Source organism: Hippopotamus amphibius, chromosome 6 (assembly GCF_030028045.1).
Source record: "Hippopotamus amphibius kiboko isolate mHipAmp2 chromosome 6, mHipAmp2.hap2, whole genome shotgun sequence".
Lineage (NCBI taxonomy): Eukaryota > Metazoa > Chordata > Mammalia > Artiodactyla > Hippopotamidae > Hippopotamus > Hippopotamus amphibius.
Window position 1 is genome coordinate 19,493,587 of NC_080191.1, and position 23,873 is coordinate 19,517,459.

General features: G+C 37.9%; 1 protein-coding gene across 1 annotated transcript in view; it reads right to left on the reverse strand.

Moving 5' to 3' along the window:
- Nucleotides 1-23,873, reverse strand: part of UFL1 (UFM1 specific ligase 1) — a 67,655-nt gene that overhangs the window by 34,048 nt on the left and 9,734 nt on the right. The window contains exons 4-6 of the mRNA XM_057738894.1: nucleotides 16,930-17,027; nucleotides 16,290-16,404; nucleotides 13,745-13,875 (exon numbers count right to left, since the gene is read on the reverse strand). Of these exons, the coding sequence (XP_057594877.1) occupies nucleotides 13,745-13,875; nucleotides 16,290-16,404; nucleotides 16,930-17,027 (344 nt within the window). The remainder of the gene's footprint in view (nucleotides 1-13,744; nucleotides 13,876-16,289; nucleotides 16,405-16,929; nucleotides 17,028-23,873) is intronic.

Here is a 23,873-nt window from a genome sequence, read left to right on the forward strand (position 1 = left end):
AATTGGTACAGCCACTATGGAAAATAGTATGTAGGTTCTTTAAAAAACTAAGAATGGAACTACCATATGACCCAGCAATCCCACTCCTGGGCATATACCTCGAGAGAACCATAATCCAAAAAGAAACCTGTACCACAATGTTCACTGCAGCACTATTTACAATAGCCAGGACATGGAAGCAACCTAAATGCCCATCAACAGACGAATGGATAAAGAAGATGTGGCAAACGTATACAATAGAATATTACTCAGCCATAAAAAGGAATGAAATTGAGTTATTTGTAGTGAGGTGGATGGATGTAGAGTCTGTCATACAAAGCAAAATAAGCCAGAAAGAGAAAAACAAATACCGTATGCTAACTCATATATATGGAATCTAAAAAAATGGTACTGATGAACCCAGTGACAGGGCAAGAATAAAAATGCAGATGTAGAGAATGGACTTGCGGACACAGGTTGTGGGGCAAAGGGGAAGTTCGGACGAAGTGAGAGTAGCATTGACAGATGCATATACTACCAAATGTAAAATAGATAGCTATTGGGAAGCTGCTGCATAACACCTGGAGATCAACTCGATAACTGGTGATGACTTAGAGCGTGAGATAGGGAGGGTGGGAAGGAGTTGCGGGAGGGAGGGAATATGGGGATATATGTAATAAATACAGCTGATTCACTCTGTTGTACAGTTGAAACTGGCACAATAGTGTAAAGCAATTATACTCCTACAAGGAGCTTAAAAAAATAAAACTAAAAGCTGGTTCTTTGAGAAGATTAACAAAATTGATAAACCTTTAGCCAAACTCATCAAGAAAAAGGGGAGACAACCCAAATCAATAAAATTATAAATGAAAAAGGAGAAGTGAAAAGTGACACCACATAAATATAAAGGATAAGAGACTACCATAAGCAACTATATGCCAATAAAATGGAAAAGCTGGATGAAATGGAAAAATTCTTGGAAAAGTACAACCTTCCAAGACTGACTCAAGAAGAAACAGGAAATATGAACAAATCAATCACAAGTAATGACATTGAAGCTGTGACTAAAAATCTTCCAACAAACAAAAGTCCAGGATCAAATGGCTTCACAAGCGAATTCTATCAAATATTTAGAGAAGAGCCAACACCTATCATTCTCAAACTCTTCCAAAAAACAGCAGAGGGTGGAACACTCCCTAACTCATTCTATGTGGCTACCATCACCCTGATACCAAAATCAGACAAAGATATCACAAAAAATAAAATTAAAGAACAATATCACTGATGAAAATAGATGCAAAAATCTTCAAAAATACTAGCAAACAGAATGCAACACCACATTAAAAGGATCATGCAGCATGATCAAGTGGGATGTATTCCAAGGATGCAAGAATTCTTCAAAATACTCAAGTCAATCGATGTGATACACCATATTAATAAATTAAATAAAAACCATATGGTCATCTCAATAGATGCAGAAAAAGCTTTTGACAAAATTCAATACACATTTGTGATAAAAACTATCCAGAAAGTGAGCACAGAGGGAACCTCCCTCAACATAATAAAGGCCATATATGACAAACCCACAGCAAACATTATTCTCAATGGACAAAAACTGAAAGCATTTCCTCTAAGATCAGGAACAACACAAGGGTGTCCACCCTTGCCACTATTATTCAACATAGTTTTGGAAGTCCTAGCCATGGCAATCAGAGAAGAAAAAGAATTAAAAGGAGTACAAACTGAAAAAGAAATAAAACTGTCACTGTGTGCAGATGACATGATCTTATACACAGAAAATCCTAAAGATGCCATGAGAAAACTACTACAGCTAATCAGTGAATTTGGTAAAGCTGCAGGATACAAAATTAATATACACAAATCTCTTGCATTTCTATACACTAACACCAAAGGGGCGGAAAGAGAAATTAAGGAAACAATCCCATTTACCATTGCAACAAAAAGAATAAAACACCTAGGAATAAACTTACCTAAGGAAGCAAAAGACCTGTACTCAGAAAACTATCAAACAGTGATGAAAGAAATCAAAGATGACACAAACAGATGGAGAGACATACCATATTCCTGGATTGGAAGAATCAACATTATGAAAACGACTATACTACCCAAAGCAATCTACAGATTCAGTGCAATCCCTATCAAATGGCATTTTTCACAGAACTAGAACAAAAAATTTTTACAATTTGTATGGAAACACAAAATGTCCTGAACAGCCAAAACAATCTTGAGAAAGAAAAACGGAGGTAGAGGTATCCGACTCCCTGATGTCAGACTCTACTATAAAGATACAGTAATCAAGACAGTATGGTACTGGCACAAAAGCAGAAATATAAATCAATGGAACAGGATAGCAAGCGCAGAGAAAAACCCATGCACCTATGGTCACCTAATCTGTGACAAAGGAGGCAAAAATATACAGCAGAGAAAAGACAGATTCTTTGATAAGTGGTTTTGAGAAAACTGGTTTTGAGAAAACTGGACAGCTACATGTCAAAGAATGAAATTAGAAGAGTCCCTAACACCATATACAACAATAAAATCAAAATGGATTAAAGATATAAATGTAACACCAAACACTATTAAACTCTTAGAGGAAAACATAGGCAGAACTCTTTGACATAAATCACAGCAATGTGTTTTTTAACCCTAGAGTAATGAAAATTAAAACAAAAATAAACAAATGGGGCATAACTAATTTTGCACACCAAATGAAACCATAAACAAGACAAAAATACAACCCTCAGAAAGGAAGAAAATATTTGCAAACAAAGCAACTTACAAAGGAATAATCTCCAACATATACAACCAGCTCATACAGTTCAATATCAAGAAAAACAAATAACCCAATCAAAAAATGGGCAGAAGATCTAAATAGACATTTCTCCAAAGAAGACAGACAGATGGCCAACAAATACATGAAAAGATGCTCTAAAATAGACATCACTCATTATTAGAGAAATGCAAATAAAAACTACAAGGTATCACCTCACACCAGTCAGAATGGCCATCATCAAAAAGTCTACAATAAATGCTGGAGAGGTTGTGTAGAAAAGGGAATCTTCATATACTGTTGGTGGGAATGTAAACTGATACAGCCACTATGGAAAACTGTATGGACGTTCCTTAAAAAACTAAAAATTGAACTAACATATGACCTAACAATCCCACTACTGGGCATATACCCAGAGAAAATAATAATTCAAAAAAACGCATCCCAATGTTCACAGCAGTAACGTTTACAATAGCCAGGACATGGAAGCAACCTTAACGTCCATCAACAGAGGAATGGATAAAGAAGATGCGGTACATATATACAATGGAATATTATGGATGGATAATGGACCTAGAGAGTGTCATACAGAGTGAAGTAAGTCACAAAGAGAAAAGTAAATATCATATATTACCGCATGTATGTGGGATCTATAAGAATGGTACAGATGATCTTATTTGCAAAGCAGAAATAGAGATGCAGACCTACAGAACAAATGTATGGATACTAAGGGGGAAAGGGGTGGGGTGGGAGGAATTGGGAGACCTGGATTCACACATATACATTATTGATACTATGTATAAAATAGACAACTGATGGAAACATACTGTATAGCACAGGGCACTCTAATGCACTGTGGTAACCTAAATGGGAGGGAAGTCCAAAAGGGAGGGGATACCTCTATGTGTATGGATGATTCATTTTGTTGTGCAGTGGAAGCTAACAACATTGTAAAGCAACCATACTGCAATAAAAATTAATTTAAAAAAAGCAAAAAGCAAGATTGCAAAAAAAATTGTCTTTACTACTGCAAATTTGGCAAAGAAGAAAATAAAAAGTAGCCAAAACTTCACCACCACCACCAACAAAGGGTAAACAACATCAACAGACCTATGGCCAGTCTCACCAAAGGAGAAAAAAAGAGGACCAAATAAAATAAGAAATGAAAGAGGAGAAATAACAACCAATACCACCACAGAAATAAAAAAAAACCCATAAGAGAACACTATGAACAATTATATGTCATAAAATTGGACAACCCAAAAGAAATGGAGAGGTTTCTAGAAAAACAGAGTCCACCAAAACTGAATTAAGAAACAGATAATTTGAACAGACCGATCACTAAAAGTGAAATCAAATCTGTAATTTAAAAAATTCCCTGCAAACGAAAGTCCAGGACTGGATGGCTTCATTGGGAATTTCTACCAAACATACGAAGAACTACTTACACTGATCCTTCTCAAACTCTTCCAAAAGACTGACAAGGAGGAAATACTCCCAAAATCATTCTATGAAGCCACCATCACCCTGATATCAAAATCTGACAAAGATCAATCTGAAACTAATGTAACATTGTAAATCAACTATACCTCAATTAAAAAAAAGAAAAAAATCAGCCTACCAAAACTGAATCAAGAAATTGATAATTTGAATAGACTGATCGGTATAACTGAAATAGAATATGTAATTTAACAACCCTACAGAGGGTGGAGTCAAGATGGCAGAGTAGGAGGATGTGGAATTCATGTCTGCTCACAACTAGGGCACCTACCAGGAGCTGGTGAGGGACCCTGGACACCTAAGGCGATGGGAGGAACCCCCTAGCAACTGGTTATGATGTAGGGGGAAGCGAGGGAGGAGGAGAAGCGAAGGGGGGGATGCAACCAGTGCCCCTAAGGGGGTGGCTGGTCGAGGGGAGGGGTTTCTACACCCTGAGAGGCCCACTCATCATGCTAGGGGATCAACAGGGATGGGATGGGGAGATACCCTTGAGGGGAATCAGAGGATTGGAAGGGAATGCAGCCAGCGTTTCCCCTGCTCACTTGGACCCCATGGAGCCGCTGAGGTCCCCAGCCTGATCCTCCACCCTCTGAGGCCCCCTCTGGCCTGGTGGGTCCTGGGGGCATGGGAGGCGGGTAGGAAAAGTAGAGGTGAGATGGGATTAGTGGCCCTGAGGGGGTGGTTGAGGGAGGGACCCTCAGAGAATTGGAGGATCAGAAGGGAACACAGCCTGCATTTCCGCTTTCCATGTGGGGTGTGTGCAGCCTACTGGGCTTCTGGCCCTAATCCTCCACCCTCCAAGGCCCCTCTCTGGCTTTGTGGGTCCTGGGGGTGTGAGAGAGAGGCAGGGGGAAAGCAGAGGCAAGACAGGACTGGTGCACTTGAGGGGGCAGATGGGGGAGAGGAGGGACTCCCATGCTCGGAAGGGGCACACCCATGGGGAGGGGATCAGCGGGGATGGGAAGGGACCCTCAGAGGATCAAAGGGAAAGCAGCCAGCATTTCCCCTGCCCACTCGAGTCCTGGTGAGCCTGCTGGGGTCCTGGGCTGATCTTCGGCACTCTGAGGCTCCCTCCAGCCCCACTAAGCCTAAGCCCTGCACCCCCAGCCTTTTCTGGCTGCATGGTCCTGAGAAAATATTTGAAGAGATTATAGTCAAAAACTTCCCTAAAATGGGAAAAGAAGTAGTCAATCAGTCCAGGAAGCACAGAGTTCCATACAGGATAAGCTCAAGAAGAACCATGCTGAGACACATATTAATTAAACTAACAAAAATTAAATTCACAGAAAAACTATTAAAAGCAGCAAGAGAAAAGCAACAAATAATCTATAAGGGAATTCCCATAAGATTATCAGCAGATTTTTCAGCAGAAACTGCAGGACAGATGGGAGTGGTAGGATATGTTTAAAGTGTTGAAAGGGAAAAACTACAACCAAGATTACTCTATTGATCAAGGAAGTCATTCAGATTCGACAGAGAAATCAAAAGCTTCTCAGACAAGAAAAAGCTAAGAGAATTCAGAACCACCAAGCTAGCTTTATAACAAATGCTAAAGCAACTTTTCTATGTGGGAAACACAAGAGAAAAAAAAAGACCCACAGAAACAAACCCAAAACAATGAACAAAATGGTAATACGAACATACATATTGATAATTACCTTGAATGTAAATGGATTAAATGCTCCAACCAAAAGAAACAGACTGGCTTAATGGATACAAAAACAAGACTTGTATATATGCTGTCTACAAGAGACCCACTTCAGACCTATGGACACATATAGACTGAAAGTAAAGGGATGGAAAAAGATATTCCATACAAATAGAAATCAAAGAAAGCTGGAGTAGCAATACTCATATCAGATAAAACAGACTTTAAAATAAAGACTGTTACAAGAGATAAGGAAGGACACTACATATGATCAAGGGATCAATACAAGAAGAAGACATAACAATTTCAAATAGTTATGCACCCAACATCGGAGCACCTCAGTACATAAGGCTATGCTAACTACCATAAAAGGGGATATCAACAGTAACACAATAATAGCAGTGGATTTTAACACCTCACTTACACCAATGGACAGATCATCCAGTCGGAAAATTAATAAGAAAACAAGGTCTTACATGATACATTACACTAGACAGTTTTAACTGATATTCTGCCTGAAAGCAGCAGAATACACTTTTTTCTCAAGTGCACATGGAACATTCTCCAGGACAGATCACAACTTGGGTCACAAATCAAGCCTTGGTAAATTTAAGAAAACTGAAATCGTATCAAGCATCTTTTCTGACCACAATGCTGAGATTAGAAATAAATTACAGGAAAAAAAACTGTAAAAAACACAAAACACATGGAGGTTAAACAATATACTACTAAATAAACAAGAGGTCACTGAAGAAATCAAAGAGGAAATCAAAAAATACCTAGAGACAAATGATAATGGAAACACAATGATCCAAAACCTTTGGGATGCAGCAAAAGCAATTCTAAGAGGGAAGTTTATAGCAGTAGAATCTTACCTCAAGAAACAAGAAAAATCCCAAATAAACAATTTAACCTTACATCTAAAGGAACCAGAAAAAGAACAAACAAAATCCAAAGTAAGCAGAAGAAATCATAAAAATCAGAGCAGAAATAAATGAAATAGAAACAAGGGGAAAAAAAGCAAAGATCAATAAAACTAAAAGCTGGTTCTTTGAGAAGACAAACAAAATTGATAAGCCTTCAGCTAGACTTATCAAAAAAAAGAGGTAGAGGACTCAAATCAATAAAATTAGAAATGAAACAGAAGTTACAATGGACACCACAGAAATAAAAAGCATCTTAAGAGCAGTATTTTGTCTTGCAGAACTGAAAACCACAGTCACAGAAAGATAGAGAAAATGAAAAAGCAGAGGACTTTCTACCAGATGAAGGGACAGGATAAAGCCCCAGAAAAACAACTAAATGAAGAGGAGATAGGCACCCTTACAGAAAAAGAATTCAGAATAATCATGGTAAAGATGATCCAGGACTTTGGAAAAAGACTGGATGCAAAGATCGAAAAGTTTAAGATCGAAAAGTTTACCAAAGACCTAGAAGAATTAAAGAGCAAACAAACAGAGATATGCAACACAATAACTAAAATGAAAAATACACTAGAAGGAACCAATAGAAGATTAACGGAGGCAGAAGGGTGAATAAGTGACCTGGAAGACAGAATGGTGATAATCACTGATGCAGAAAAGAATAAAGATAAAAGAATGAAAAGAACTGAAGACAGCCTAAGATACCTTTGGGACAATGTTAAACGCACCAACATTCACATTATAGGGGTCCCAGAAGGAGATGAGAGAGAGAAAGGACCTGAGAAAATACTGGAAGAGATTCTAGTTGAAAACTTCCCTAACATGGGAAAGGAAATAGCTACCCAAGTCCGGGAAGCGCAGAGAGTCCCAGGCAGGATAAATCCAAGGAGAAACACGCCAAGACATATAGTAGTCAAGCTGACAAAAATTAAAGACAGAGAAGTGTTATTAAAAGCAACAAGGGAAAACAACAATTAACATACAAGGGAACTCTCATAAGGGTAACAGCTGACTTCTCAGCAGAAACTCTGCAAGCCAGAAGGGAGTGGCATGATATATTTCAAGTGATGAAAGGGAAGAACCTACAGCCAAGAATACTCTACCCAGCAAGGATCTCATTCAGATTCGACGGAGAAATCAAGAGCTTTACAGACAAGCAACAGCTAAGAGAATTCAGCACTGCCAAACTAGCCCTACAACAAATGCTAAAGGAACTTCTCTAAGTGGGAAACATAAGAGAAGAAAAGCACCTACAAAAACAACAACAAAACAATGAAGAAAATGGTAATAGGAACATACATATCAATAATTACCTTGAATGTAAATGGGCTAAATGCACCAACCAGAAGACACAGACTGGCTGAATGGATACAAAAACAAGACCCATATATATGCTGTCTCAAAGAGACCCACTTCAGACCTAGACACACATACAGACTGAAAGTGAGGGGATGGAAAAAGATATTCCATGCAAATGGAAATCAAAGAAAGCTGGAGTAGCAATACGTATATCAGATAAAATAGACTTTAAAATAAAAAATGAAAAAAAAAATCTTAAGAAACTACTGCAAGCAACTATATGCCAATAAAATGGACAACCTGGATGAAATAGACAAATTCTTAGAAAAGTACAATCTTCCAAGACTGAACGAGGAAGAAATAGAAAATAAAAACAGGCCAATCACAAGCACTGAAACTGAAACTGTGATTAAAAATCTTCTAACAAACAAAAGTCTAGTTCCAGATGGCTTCACGGGTGAATTCTTTCAAACATTTAGAGAAGGGCTAACACCCATCCTTCTCAAACTCTTCTAAAAAATGGCAGAGGGTGGAACACTCCCAAACTCATTCTACGAGGCCACCATCACCCTGATATCAAAACCAGGCAAAGATGCTACAGAAAAAGAAAATTATAAGCCAATATCACTGATGAAAATAGATGCAAAAATCCTCAACAAAATACTAGCAGATAGAATCTAACAACACATTAAAGGATCATACACCATGATCAAGTGGGATTTACCCTAGGGAGGCAAGGATTCTTCAATATACACAAATCAATCAGTGTGATACACCATATTAACAAATTGAAGGATAAAAACCACATGATCATCTCAATAGATGCAGAAAAAGCTTCTGACAAAATTCAATACCCATTTCTGGTAAAAACTCTCCAGAAAGTGGACACAGAGGGAACCTAACTCAACATAATAAAGGCCATATGTGACAAACCCAGAGCAAACATCATTCTCAATGTGAAAAACTGAAAGATCAGGGACAAGACAAGGATGTCCACTCTCACCAGTATTATTCAACATAGTTTTGGAAATCTTAGCCACAGCAATCAGAGAAGAAAAAGAAATAAAAGGAATCCAAATTGGAAAAGAAGTAAAACTCACTTTTTGCAGATGACATGATACTATACATAGAAAAACCTTAAAGATGCCAGCAGAAAACTACTTGAGCTAATCTATGAATTTGGTAAAGTTGCAGGATACAAAATTAACACACAGAAATATCTTGCATTCCTATACACTGAAAGCAAATGATCAGAAAGAGAAATGAAGGAAAATCCCATTCACCACTGCAACAAAAAGAATAAAATACCTAGGAATAAAGCTAACTAAGGAGGTAAAAGACCTGTACTCAGAAAACTATAAGACAGTGATGAAAGAAATCAGAGATGACACAAACAGATAGAGAGATATACCATGTTCTTGGACTGGAAGAGTGAACATTGTGAAAATGGCTCCAGTACCCAAAGCAATCTACAGATTCAATGCAATCCCAATCAAATTACCAACAGTATTTTTACAGAACTAGAACAAAAAGTCCTAAAATTTGTATGGAGACACAAAAGACCTCGAATAGCCAAGGCAATCTTGAGAAAAAAAGCTGGAGCTTGAGAAATCAGACTCCCTGACTTCAGACTATACTACAAAGCTACAGTAATCAAACAATATGGTACCGGCACAAAAACAGAAATAGAGATCAATGGAACAGTATAGAAAATTCAGAGATAAACTATGGCCAACTAATCTATGACAGAGGAGGCAAGGATATACAATGGAGAAAAGACAGCCTCTTCAATAAGTGGTGCTGGGAAAACTGGACAGCTATATGTCAAAGAATGAAATTAGAACACTCCCTAACACCATACACACACAAAAAAAACCTCAAAATGGATTAAAGACCTAAATATAAGGCCAGACAGTATAAAACTCTTAGAGGAAAACATAGGCAGAACACTGACATAAATCACAGCAAGATCTTTTTTTGACCCACCCCCTAGAGTAGTGGAAATAAAAACAAAAATGAACAAGTGGGACCTAAAGAAACTTAAAAGCTTTTGCATAGCAAAGGAAACTATAAATAAGATGAAAAGACAACCCTCAGAATGGGAGAAAATATTTGCAAACGCATCAACAGACAAAGGATTAATCTCCAAAATATATAAACAGTTCACGAAGCTCAATATCAAAAAACAGCCTGATCAAAAAATGAGCAGAAGACCTAAATAGGCATTTCTCCAAAGAAGACATACAGATGGCCAAGAGGCACATGAAAAGCTGCTCAACATCACTAATTATTAGAGAAATGCAAATCAAAACTACAATGAGGCATCACCTCACATGGGTTAGAATGGGCATCATTAGAAAATCTACAAACAATAAATGCCAGAGAGGGTGTGGAGAAATGAGAATGCTCTTGCACTGTTGGTGGGAATGTAAATTGATACAGCCACTATGGAGAACAGTATGGAGGTTCCTTAAAAAACTAAAAGTGGAATTACCATATGACCCAGCAATCCCACTACTGGGGATATACCCAGAGAAAACCATAATTCAAAAAGATACATGCACCCCAATGTTCACTGCAGCAATATTTATAATAGGTCATGGAAGCAACCTAAATGTCCATCAACAGATGAATGGATAAAAAAGATGTGGTACTTATATACAATGGAATATTACTCAGCCATAAAAAAGGAACGAAATTGGGACATTTGTAGAGATATGGATGGACCTAGTGACTGTCATACAGAGTGAAGTATGTCAGAAAGAGAAAAACAAATACCATATGTGAACGCATATATGTGGAATCTAGAAAAACTGTAAAGATCAACCAGTTTGCAAGGCAGAAATAGAGACACAGATGTAGAGAACAAACATATGGACACCAAGGGGGCAAAGTGGGGGTGGTGGTGGGGTGGGACGAACTGGGAGATTGGGATTGCCATATATACATTACTAATAAGAAAAAAATATCAAATTGTATACTTTAAATATATGCAGTTTATTGTATGTCAAATATATCTCAATAAAAGTTCTTAAAAAAAGAATTTATAATGCACCTCAGTAACTGGAAAAATCTAAATTGTATGCCACCTGACAGGGTTCAATGACAAGAAAATATAATCGCTTCTGTGATATTCCTGGCAAAGATGCATAACCTGAATATCAATATGAAAAAGCAGCAGAAAGGAAAGACTGAATATTCTACGAAATAACTAGCCTGTGATCTTCAAAAGTGTCAAGGTCATGAAAGTGTTTCAGACTGAAAATGACTAAAGAGACATTACAATTAAATGCAATATGTGATTCTGAACTGGACCCTTTTTCTATAAAGAATATTATTGGAACAACTGGCAAAACATGAATGGGATCCAAGGACTGGATGGTAGTAATGGATCAAGGTCAATTTTCTGATTTTGATGTCTATATAGTTCTATAGGACATTGCCCTGGTTTGCAGGAAATACAGACTAAAGTATATGTGGTTATGTGACATCATGTCAGCCACCTTCTCTCAAACCAGACAGAACTTTAAAAAAAAAAAAGGTTCTCTTGCAACTTTTCTGAAAGTGTGAGATAAAAAAAGAAAGAAAGAGAACTTGCATTAGATTGCAAACTCTCTCTTCTAACCTTCTAGTCTTTTGTTACACCAGGGCCCTGCTTGTATTAGGTGTTCAATGAGTGCTTTTGATTTGTTGAATGACGAAAAGAAATCACTGTGGCTGCCATGCAAAAAATGTCCTGAAAGGTAATAAAAGTAGAAGGGGAACTTGTTAGAAAGCTGCTAAAACACTCTAGGTAAAAAATGGACTGAAGTGGTGAGATTGGTGATGTCAGAGAAGTAAATATTACATAAATATTTAGAATATGAATTCAAAAGATGTTATGGAAAGGGAGGTAAGAGAAAGGACAGCATAAAGGATGACTCTGGCAAAACCAACCTGATGATGACATTTACTGGTAAGGGAAACACAAATGGAAGGATAAATTCACAAGAGGTGGGGAGTGGGATAGCTCAGGGACAGTGGGTTATTTTAAATATGTTGAATTTGAGGCACTTGTAAAACACTTCAACAGAGATGCTGTACAGGCAGTAGGAGCCTGAAACTTGAAGGTAAAAGCACCTAGGCAGACAGTGCAGGACTAAGAAAAAAAAAGATGGCCTGAGACAAAACTTTCAAGGCTAGTACAAGGAGGAAGAGCCAGAAGACGTCACTTACAAGGTACAGCCAAAAGAGGTAAGAAGAAACCAGCAAAGCATGGTGTTAAAAAAAGAAAAAAAAGAAAAAAAAAAAGAGATGAGAACATTTCAATAAGGAAGACATAATTGGAGTTAAATGGTGCTACAAAGTCAAGTAAAACAAGGACAGGAAATACCCATTAGATTTAATGATACTGACATCATTGCTATGTAAGTGGTAGAAGCCAGATGTGTGAGTTGAGAAGTGACAGAAGGTAAGAAAACTGTGACAGTAACTGTTGACATCAATTTGAGAAGGTTCCCTTTAAGGAAAGGAATAAACAAGATGATAGAGGGAGTGGAATATGGGGCTGATAAAGGTTTGATTGTTTTAAGATGGAGAAATGTGGACATTTAAATGCTGGCGAGACCCAAAAGCCACTGAGATAAACTTCATGACACAAGAGAAAAGAGAAAATTGACAATGCAGGTTTTCCTAATTCCACACTGGAGTTTGTCACACAGGCCCCAAACATTAAGTTAAAGTGACTTTGAGAGTAACAATGTTATTCATTAGAATTCCAGAATGTTATTTAGTAAAAAGAGTTCTAAAGTCCTCCAGCCCCATCTGAGACTCAAAGAAGTTAGGTGACTCACTTATCTGCTCAAGGTCACGTGGTTACTACATGATAGAGCTGTGATTCAAGGACTTCTGATGGCATGCTCTTTCCACGATCCCAGGGTGAGTTTTTTTGATGTGGACCATTTTTTTAAAGTCTTTATTGAATTTGTTACAACAGGGGTCCCCAACCGTCGGGCCACGGACTGGTACCAGTCCGAGGTCTGTTAAGAATGGGGCCACACAGCAAGAGGTGAGCAGCAGGTGAGCAAGCGAAGCTTCACCTGCTGCTCCCCATTGCTGGCATTACCGCCTGAACCATCCCCACCCCACCCACACGTCTATGGAAAAACTGTCTTCCACGAAACTGGTCCCTGGTGCCAAAAAGGTTGGGGACCGCTGTGATACGATGTTGCTTCTGTTTTATGTTTTGATTTTTTGGCCGTGAGGCATGTAGGGGCTTAGCTCCCAGACCAGGGATCGAAACTGTACCCCCTGCATTGAAAGGTGAAGTCTCAACCACTGGACCACCAGGAAAGTCCCCCAAGGTGACTTTATATATGATCTGGGTGTTCTACAGAAGCACATCTGGGGTCATAAGGGCGCTGAGGTAGGAAAGTAAAGGAGATGTTGGTTGGAGAGAGTGTGGCTACATTCCAGTGCTCTGGAATCCCCATTCCTATTTCACAGAAGCTCCCCCTTCTATTTGTTTAATGAACTAGGATCCTGAGTAAGATTTTGCTTTAAAAAAAAAAAAGCAAATAATGATCAAAGAAATGTAAAAATATACATACTTTAAAACATGCTTACCGGGTAATAGCACTGAACAGCCCACGAATGCGTGCTTTATGTCTAGCTACAAAAGCTTCAGTAAATATTACTCCTCTATTATCAAGATCAATGTGTCCATTAATAATTCTACCTAGTCGCTGAGTTAGTGCCTGAGGGTAAAGATGGATGAAAATTCTTATTAATTTGAAAGAATAAAATTACACATTTACATTTGTACAGTCTTAACTAAAGTCATGCTGCATGCTAATGTATTAATCATATGATTGAATAATTTCAGCATGAATTAACAAGATATATAAGGTAAAATGAAGACTTAGGATCTAGGAAACTTCATAATCTTATGGCAGAGACAAGAAGTGAATGAGTCAAATAGCTGATACGTTAAAAGTCTCAGCTACTTGCTAATAAGGGCTATTTCTATGATAAAATAAAAGAGACTGATTAACCAATTTTCTAGATATAGGCAGCCTGAAGCGCAGACAGCCAAGACATATACATGGATCTTGGAGAGGATCCTATATGCAGCCTCCAAGATTCTGCAACCTAGGGATATATAAGACATGGAAAGTTATCTTCTGTGATGCAAATATTAACAACTGTGTCCAGAAATCTATACTCACAGATTTCTTGGTAATCTCAAGAGAGTAGTTTTCCACAGCTACACTATGACTGGGATCAGGTACATATGAAATAAGCCTGGATATATTTCCCTTCCCAGGACAAGTTAAAATTTCAAGTCAGCCTGGCTGATACTTTTATTTTTTTAATTTTTTAAATTTATTCATTCATTTATTTATTTATTAAGCTCTTTATTGGAATATAATTGCTTTACACTCTTGTACCAGCTTATGAGGTACACCAAAGTGATCAGCTGTATTTATACATATATCCCCATATCCCTTCCCTCCCGTGACTCCCCCTCACCCTCCACGTCCTGGCCCTCTAAGGCATCACCCATCATTGAGTTGATCTCCCTTTGTTATACAGCAACTTCCCACTAGCTATCTATTTTACAGTTGGTAGTATATATATATCTATGCTACTCTCTCACTTCGTCCCAGTTTCCCCTTCGCCCCAGCTTCCCCTTTGCCCCAGCTTCCCCTTCGCCCCCCGCCCCCCCAACCACAGTACGCAAAAATGCTTTCCAAACAACTTCTTAATGAGCTTTTAGAATACTGCCTATGATACTGAGAAAAATGAAAACTGAAAAATATTAAGAAATCAAATATATTTCTAAAATGTATCAATAGCACAATTTTATAAGAAATCATTTGGATCTGTTCTGATACTTCTATTTAGAAGTGTCTAAAAATATATATTTTTTTACCTTCTGTGATTTACACATATTTGCTCATTTTATTGTCTGTGATTTACATACATTTGCTCAGGAATTTAGGCTCCTAAAATGCTTTGTAACATAGATCTATACCCTAAATGGTATTTTAAATGCAATTAGGAGAAATCGCTCACTTAAAATGAGTGAGTAAATCTGTTTTATTATAAATTAATCTCATGCAATGATGGTTTGGTAAGTTTCCCGAAACTGAGTTTTCTTAAATATACCTTAAAAGAGATTTGTCTTTTCCCTTATTTGTTTCAGTAAACACAAAACCAAATCATCATTTATTGAGTACTTCCACTGTGCCAGCCATTTCACTAGATATACCATGTATACAACCTCTTTGAAGTCTATGAGACAATTATTCCCATTTTCAGATATGTAACTTGAAGCACAAAAGAGATGAAATAATTTTCCTGACATTGCATAACTAAGCAGTGGCACAGACAGAATTCAAATCAAGGTCTCTTTAACTCCAAAGGCCATGCACTTTCCACTGTACCAAACAGACTTCTATAATTCTAAAATATCAAAACACTTTAAGAAAAAAGAAACAACAAACAAGGAAATAGCCTCTATTTTCAGGTAGCATTGTTCTTATACTATACATCAAGATATCTGGTTTGAGTACTGACACAAGTACCAAAAATTAAGTGAATATAAGTGATTCCTTGGTGGTTCTTCCTCCCACACTGCCCATTTAGAGAAGGAAAAAAGGCGACATCAAAAGATGCAGGTATTACCGACATTTTGGGCAAGAAAATTCTTTGTTGGGAAGGGAAGTTCTGTGTACTGCAGACTGTTTAGCAGCATCCTTGACCTTTACCACACAAGATGCCAGTAGGACCCCTTCTAAATTATAATCATCATCAGTTATCTCCTGGAATATAACTAGGCAATCAGAACTGAAAACACCTGTACAGCTGTTATCAGAAGCATTAAATAAACTTATACACTTATGGTATACTTGCTATTGCATCAAAGCAGACCTAGAATATAAGTCTACTAAGTTTAGAGTGTCTCTGGGTTCAGGAAGATTATAATCACTTCTAAACAATCTCATCAGAGCCATCAATGTTTAAGTATCTCCCAAATATACTGCTAGAACATCAACAGTCAAACACTTGCAAAAAACAGTTAATGGTAAGAAAGTCTAGTTATTTTCCCTATTAAAATTATTTATTTATCTGAAAAGACACATTATAACATTAAGAAAAAAAATACCTGTGTGAGAAAGCTTCCAGGAAGATCATAGGTTTTACACAGTTCTGATATGGTTACCTGACCACTTTCCTGTAATTTATCATTTACCTCTTCTGCTAACCGATCCAAATAGTTCCTGTTAAAAAAAAAAGGAAAAACCCAATTAGGAATAATAATTTTCCTCTTTTATGTTTAATTTCTGTTGCAATAAGGTATGTTAAAAGTAATGAATATGGTATGTTTAGGTACACACCATTCATTACACATATTCTGACAATTATTTTCTTATCAATGTAACTAAACTTAAGGTTAACCAAATAATAAATGCTGGAATTGTATTCAACAATTATAATTCTGCAGTCGTTTTCATTAATATTTTTGGAGCAATTCTGCTTTCAGAGTAAAGCTCATATAGGAAAGATGATTAAAATTATGAATTATGTTCTGTGCTGCTTTAAAATAGAAAAAAAAGTTTATTTTATTTGCAAGTACTCCACACAATTAAGCACTTACATTTTAAGTACAATGATCCTTACAATGAAAATCAGCACTAGAAGAGTTCTAAACAAAATGCTGAAGTGGCCACAACTGTTCTAAACTTAAGTACAAATTTACTTATTAAAAAAAAATACAAAAAAGTGCTCTTAATTATTGTACTTACTCATCTATTAGTTGTCCCAATACCAGCTGAACATGTTTTTCTGATTTAACTATGTCACCAATTCTATTTTCAATATGAGTCAGATCCACATTAATTACCTGGAAAATAAGTACAAATTCTATTAGTGGTAAGTTCATATTGTTTCTTAAGTTTGAAATTCCCTATTTAGACCTTTTTTTAAAAAAAATTTACTTATCCTTAGGTGAATTTCAAACTGATTTGAAATATTGTAAAAAGTCTCAAATAAAAAATTAGAGGCTTACTGCTTACTTTCATTTCTGAACAAGTACCTTTTCACTGGCTAAGAAAGTTTGTATTAAGACGTTATCTCATTTCAGGGGTCTTTTCTCCACCAGAGTCCCTCTTGGAGCCCAGGGAGTCAGGTGGGAGTGAGAGGGAGCCCCTAAAGGAGTACAACAGGTAGGCCCCGACCCACCAGAGATCACGCAGTGAGTCAGTGGCCCAAGGGCCCACTGCCTCTGAGCAGTCACCGGACTGCCACCTCACAGGGAGCCACTTGGCTCAAGGACCAACCCAGCCCTGGCTCTGTCATTTAGGAGAGGCTCTGCATGCCAGCATTCATGGGGTTGCGCCTGCCCATGCATCTCAGCCCACACTGCGGTCCTAGGGCTAGCAAAGATGTCGGCCAACCCCACTGTCGGTTTCGTGAACAAGGCTCCTCAGTAGATCATGGCTGGTGGTTGTGAAGTAGGAGGTAGATGGGCCCCCTTGGCTGAACAGCTAGAATTTGTCAAGCAAAGTAAATTGGAACTTTGTTTTCCCTACACACTTCAAGGACAAAGTTAATGACAGGAGCTGAGCTCTGCTGGAGTAAAGAGATAAGATGACCACATCTGTCACTCCTGAGGTCAAAGAGACCTCCCTGACTGCACATATGCAGGAAGATTCCTCAGGGGACAAAAAGGGAGGGGAGCTACCCTGTAATAGGTGCTGTCAATCTCCCACAGGCTTCTGTGCTGGAATCCATCTTGGCAAAAAGATGCACACACATATCGGGAAGCACCTTGGATCAGGTCAGACGTGGGAAATGAAGCAAGATGACTGGCCAGAAGAAAACAAAGACCCAGAAAAACTGCCTCCATATAAGTGATTTAAATCACCTCTCTGGTGTGCTCCTCATTAGGGAGAATGCCCGCACTCTTCTCTGGGTGTATATTTCTGCTTTGCTCTAAATAAACTGGTTCTTTGTTCTCTTTGCACGTACTGTGCTTCCAATAAATTCTGCGTCTGCTTTGCAATGTCTCTTTGTAGAATTTTTTCTCCAAAGAAGACAAGGACTGAGGTCCTCTCGCCTGCCGACATCATCTGATGCCATGACTTAGATTGTTGCCAAGGTAACTTGCAGGTCTTGCTCAACTATGGCTAGAGACCTCTGCTTGCACTATCTTCCTTGCCTTCTCCTTTGGCCTGTGCCTTTCTTCCTACTTTTCTTGCACAGAAAGGTCCGTTTTTTACTACATATTTTCACATCCTCCTGGGAAAAGATCTTTTGTCTTTTATTTCTAAACTATCAATGCTGTCTTTGTGAGGCTGAGTGCACAGGCTCCCTGAGGTCTTATCTTTGTTACAAAAAAACACCAGGGCATATGACTTTGGAAATAATTATGTTTCCCAACTCCAATTCTTCCAAAAGTTCCTCCTTTTACCTCTCAGAAACCCTCAAAGCTCAGGCTTTGGCAGCCCATACACTGCTATGGACAGCCTATTGGGCTGGCTAATTCCCAGCAGATCACATTGTAAAGTTTATAAATGCACAATCCTGAGGAGTATATCCCAGTGTAGGAAATCTTGTTATAGGACATAGGGGAGACCTGTTGTCTATAAAGCTTAAGGGAAAACCTGGTGACCACTCTGCTGGTTCAAATGTCCACCCCAGGCAAGAAGGGAAGGCACCTTGTGCAAAAAACCAAAGCTGACCAGAGATGTCTGGTTAGAAATCAGTGGGGCAGTAGAGGACACTCCAAAGCCCATCAGCATTAAGAATGAAGGACATTCAGAGCATCCTCTGAATGTCCTTCAGGTGCCTCCCAGTAATGTTCTGGGATGCTGGACTTCATTTTTAGGAGCGCTGTTCTCGGCTGCAGGTTATTCAACACAGGAGGATCTCCTTCTAAACCAAAAGAAACACCCCTTGGAAATGCTCCCAGAGCCCTAAATTTTTTTGTTCTTTCTATCCACTTTTAGTCATAAACACCAAGGAACGTACCCTGGGACAACATTTTATCAGCCAATCTGCCCCTGTTACTAGGGCCAACTTGACCACTATTTGCTCTAAATTTTAGCTATGAAACTATAAATACAGAAAAAAAGGAGATGACTTTTTTTTGACACCATGTGGCCACAATATTCTTTAGACTCTAGAGAAAACTGGTTAAGATAAAACTCTTTTGAAATTGCAAAATTGGTTCTTTTTGCATATGCAATTAGAGAAAGCTAATTTGTTAAAATACTTTTTTTCCCCCCAGAATTCTGACCCTGCAAAACAAAAATATGCCTAGGAGAAAGCCTGAAGTTGACTCTTATCATGTCCTGGAGATTCAAACACAACCCACTTTGCCTGAGACTTTGGCCTTGGGTTAATCAGTAGAACTTCAAGCCAAAGGGGGGAAAATAAAGCAAAGAGGCATTTTAAACCTCAAGCTGAAACTGTGAGATCTCTGTCTATCTGGATTTATGTATGTTTCAGTATGTGTCTTTGTCTTTGGATAATATTGCTGAGGTTAATTTGTAAATGAGCTCTATTTAATTGGCTTAAAGAGAAGTAAGCGCTTACAAATCAAACAATTTTCAATACAAGAGAAATAGCTAAATAAATTTCAGGTTCACAGGATATGGGAAATATACAGTATTGAATTGATATCTGATATTAAAGTTAGTTTAATACAGATATCTTTAGAGTCATCAATACTAAGTATAATACCTTTGTTGTACCTAGGTTTACTTGATGTTATTAAGTGCATACCATATCTGTTACAACATTCGTTAACAAGAAAATTAACGTGGTATGGGATAAAAGCTTTTGAGTAAACTCTTTGGGAATAATTATGTTTTAGTTTTTCCAGATTTTTGGTAACTTGAGAGTTTTGCTAAATCAAGTCAAATGATAAAAAAAAGTCATTAAAGTTCTAAATCATTTTTAAGATAAAATACTGGAATACTGTCTGCTGAACAAATCTAAAATCTACTTTTGTCTTCTTGCAAGAAGGACACTAAAGACATTTGGGTTCATTAGACACATGCATTACACTACACTGAGAAAAGAAACTGTGCTTTGGGAAAATGCATGTTTTTAAAGGTTATGGAATATGTTCTTAAGTTTGCTAATCAGGAAATGTCAATGTGACAAACAGTTCACAATTGCTTTCTTCTTTGTTTTCATTAGAGGTCAAGGTTTTTAAGGGTTAACAAATATAATACATAATTAAAGCTACTAAAATGATAAGGGAAGCATCTCAATGTGTGAAGCAAGTAGAATATATGTTGTCGGTGATAGAAGATATGAAGACTAGAATTTAGTTTTCTCTCTGTGTTAAGAGAATAAAGTTTTCTTGGCATGCTGCTTTTGATAACAGACTGTGAATGAATTTCTTTGCCTTTCAGTGATTTGTATTTGCTTTTGAAATCTTTCATTACTTAGGTTGAGTAAATAAGTATTATTTCACAATGATCTATGATTCTATTTGACTAAGTGTTTTAAACTTTTTGATATTTTTAACAAACTTCCCAAGTCAAATTCTAGTTAAAGTTCTTCTGACCTCCAACTAACTTCAAGGTGCTTCAGAGGGCCCCTGAGGCATCTCAGAAAAATTTTACACTAACGGGGATTACTTGACAGATTAAAATACAGGTGAAACACTGTCAAATAAAAGGTAATAACAGAATCTGTAAAGACCATGACACATGTAAAGTTCATTCTGCTTCTACAAAGATTAACCCCTCATTGTCAGACTTTTTCCATCCTGATGTTCTTGTAACGTGGCTATGGTCTACTCCTAAATCAGGGAACTTAAAATGGGTGAACAATAGCTACAAATTAAACAGGGCTATGGGAAATCCAAGATGGCCACCTGGCTTTTCCTGGCTTCCTGGAAAACTCCACTTTTATTTGGGTTAAAGCCTTCCCTGGTTGCAGGGCTGATGCCCTCACAATGAAAAGGAAATGGTAAAAAATGTGTTTTCCACTTGGGGTATACTTTCTACAATCTCCAGTGATCGAAGCACACACTTCACTGGACAAATCAAACAAGCCTTAACAAAAGCTTCACAAACTTCTTGAAATTATCACTGTCACTATCATCCTCAATCATCAACAAAACTAATGGAAAAAGTGGACTCAGAACAAAAATTAGTTATATGGGATTAAATGAACTGGTAACTATCATAAGTTTTATGACTTTTGTCTGACACATTACTGGCTTCTAACCTTTGTTTCTCATATATAGAGAAGCCCTTCTCCTCAAGCCTCTTATGGTTTACAACAATGTGGTAATTTACACCTAAGGGTAAAATTAAAACATTTTTCTTTGCCTGGTCCCTCCAGAAATTGGAGACCCTTAGGTTATGAACAGCCTTATCAGGTAAATAAAAAAGACTGCCTCCTGACATGTACAGGAATCTCAATATTTTGGGGACCTCTAGAAGAAAGAAATCCTCTTAGGCAAAATCTGGTGGCAGTCCTTTGGCATGGCTTTGTTGGCCTTGAGAGGCCTTTTGGGAATTTACTCTGAGACTCCTTCTGAGGAGTTACACCAGAATCAGTATGGAGGAGCCTACGTGGTCAAGGGACCTAACTTAGCTTGAAAACCAATTGGTCTTGGCTGTGTTTGGTGGAAATGAGGGTATTTTAGAAAAAGAACCATGTTTCACTAAATATTGAATTCTAGTTTTGTTAACTGAGGTCTGTGTTTACTAAGACTCACTTCCCAGATAGTTCCTTGCTGTTACATCATATTGTTACAGAATTTAATTAAATTATTCAAGTGACAACTCTTATAAGTTTGTTTCTGAAGCCTAACTTCGTAATCAACCTCTGGATAAAGATCACACGCTCCATGAGCTACAACCGGGAGATTAACACAAGGCTATGGTTATTTAACTCTAAAAGGACAATCAGACTATACTAAGGATAACCAGCCTATTAACACCAGAAAACTAGGCTGAATGCCTTATGAACAATGCCAATATATATAATTTCCCTTAAAGATAAGAACTGGTACAAAACAGACTAAGCCAGACAACACTGGAGATATATAAGGCTGCACCTAATGAAAGTTCTTGACTTAAATCCTTACTTCTGACCTTGCTAATACTGCTAGCTGTACTGCTTGTTATTGCCTATTTTACAAAATTGTTTTTACATTACCAAATGTGTGACTGAGCCTCTGATAAAATGATGACATACAATCTGATATGAAATCAGTAACTGTGATAGTGTAACTCTAGATATGGGAAGAAGCAACAAGAGGGAATATTTTCCTGGATCATAAAAGACTAGTAAGACAGGTGGTCTGGAGACTTTTGGCTACTGCTAACAAGACCTAGTCCAGTACTAGCACAGTGAGTGGTCTGTCAGTGAAGTCTTCACCAGACCTGGGAAATTGGCACTTGCCATCTACCTCTACAAGGATTAAATCATGAGCTGCTGCAGCTGCTGACCTTCAACACCCCTTGAAAAGAGTTCAGGATGGAAATCAGAAATGAGGCACTCTATGCTCTGGGAAAAACTGACAGAACAGGTCTTCAGATAGTTAGATATTCTCAGGTAAGGATTTTTTTGAGCCCAGATTCTTGCCTCTTCACACATCAACAAGAACACTATAATCATTAACAGTGACATCTGCTTTGGCTATTAAGGAAAAAAAGACAATTAAAAGTCAAAATGGAGGAGCTGTGTTTCAGCCATCCATGGTAATACCAGATGATACTATGGGTGTGATTTCAGAAAAGTCCTTGTATTGCTGAGAACTTAAGTTTTGTGAGCTGTGTCAGAGTTTACACCACCAGTCATTCTCAAGACAATACTGGCTGATAGCTGGTAGCTGCAACCTTACATTTCCAAGGTCTCCTCTTATAACTATTACATTTTTAAACAATGAAGTTGCTTTGGATCATATATTACCAGAAAGAAGAGATGAGTAGTGACCAATAGCTCTTGTTATTTATGTGTTAATACCACATCAACAGTTAAAACCTACTTAGGTAAAACTAGACAACTGGCTACCTGGCTACAAGTCTCCCCAAAGTACCAGGTCCATACTGGCTTTCAGGCTTATTCTGCAAAAAAAAAAAAGAGATCTATTTTGTCTATTAATGTTTGGGTTGTCAATCCTCCAACTGCTTCTAACTTGGGGCTGTTACACCTACATCAATCACACTGGGCTAATGGAAAAGGACATCAGAAATATATGACCAGGCCAAACAATTCCATTCTTTGGAGGGGGTAAGCCAAGCGCTGACTCTATCTGGACCAGTATCAAAACTGCTACCAAACATAACCTGGTTCTAACTCCTGCTTGGGCCTCTGGTTACAATAACTCTTTTACTGATATTTGACCCCTGCTTTCCTTTAATCTACTTTTTATAGTTTGTTCTCTCTTAGGACACAACAGTTTCCCAGACAAGATGATAGTGATGCAGATTCCCGCCATTTCTCAAAACAGATACTACTGGAATAACAACGGAAGTCGCCCTGGGGCCCCTTAATGAGACAGGGAGAGAACTCTGCAACCACAACTTGGTAGGGTCTACCTACCTTTGCCAGCCTGTAAAAGCTATAGAGGACAGACTGTTGCCATTCATCCTCCCAATAAAGATTTCTTGGGGTTCATGTCTCTCGGGGGATTTGAGGTAGGAGGCAGACAGGCCCCTGGGTTGAGCAGCTAGAATTTGTCAAGCAGAGTAAACTGGAGCCTTGTTTTCCCTAC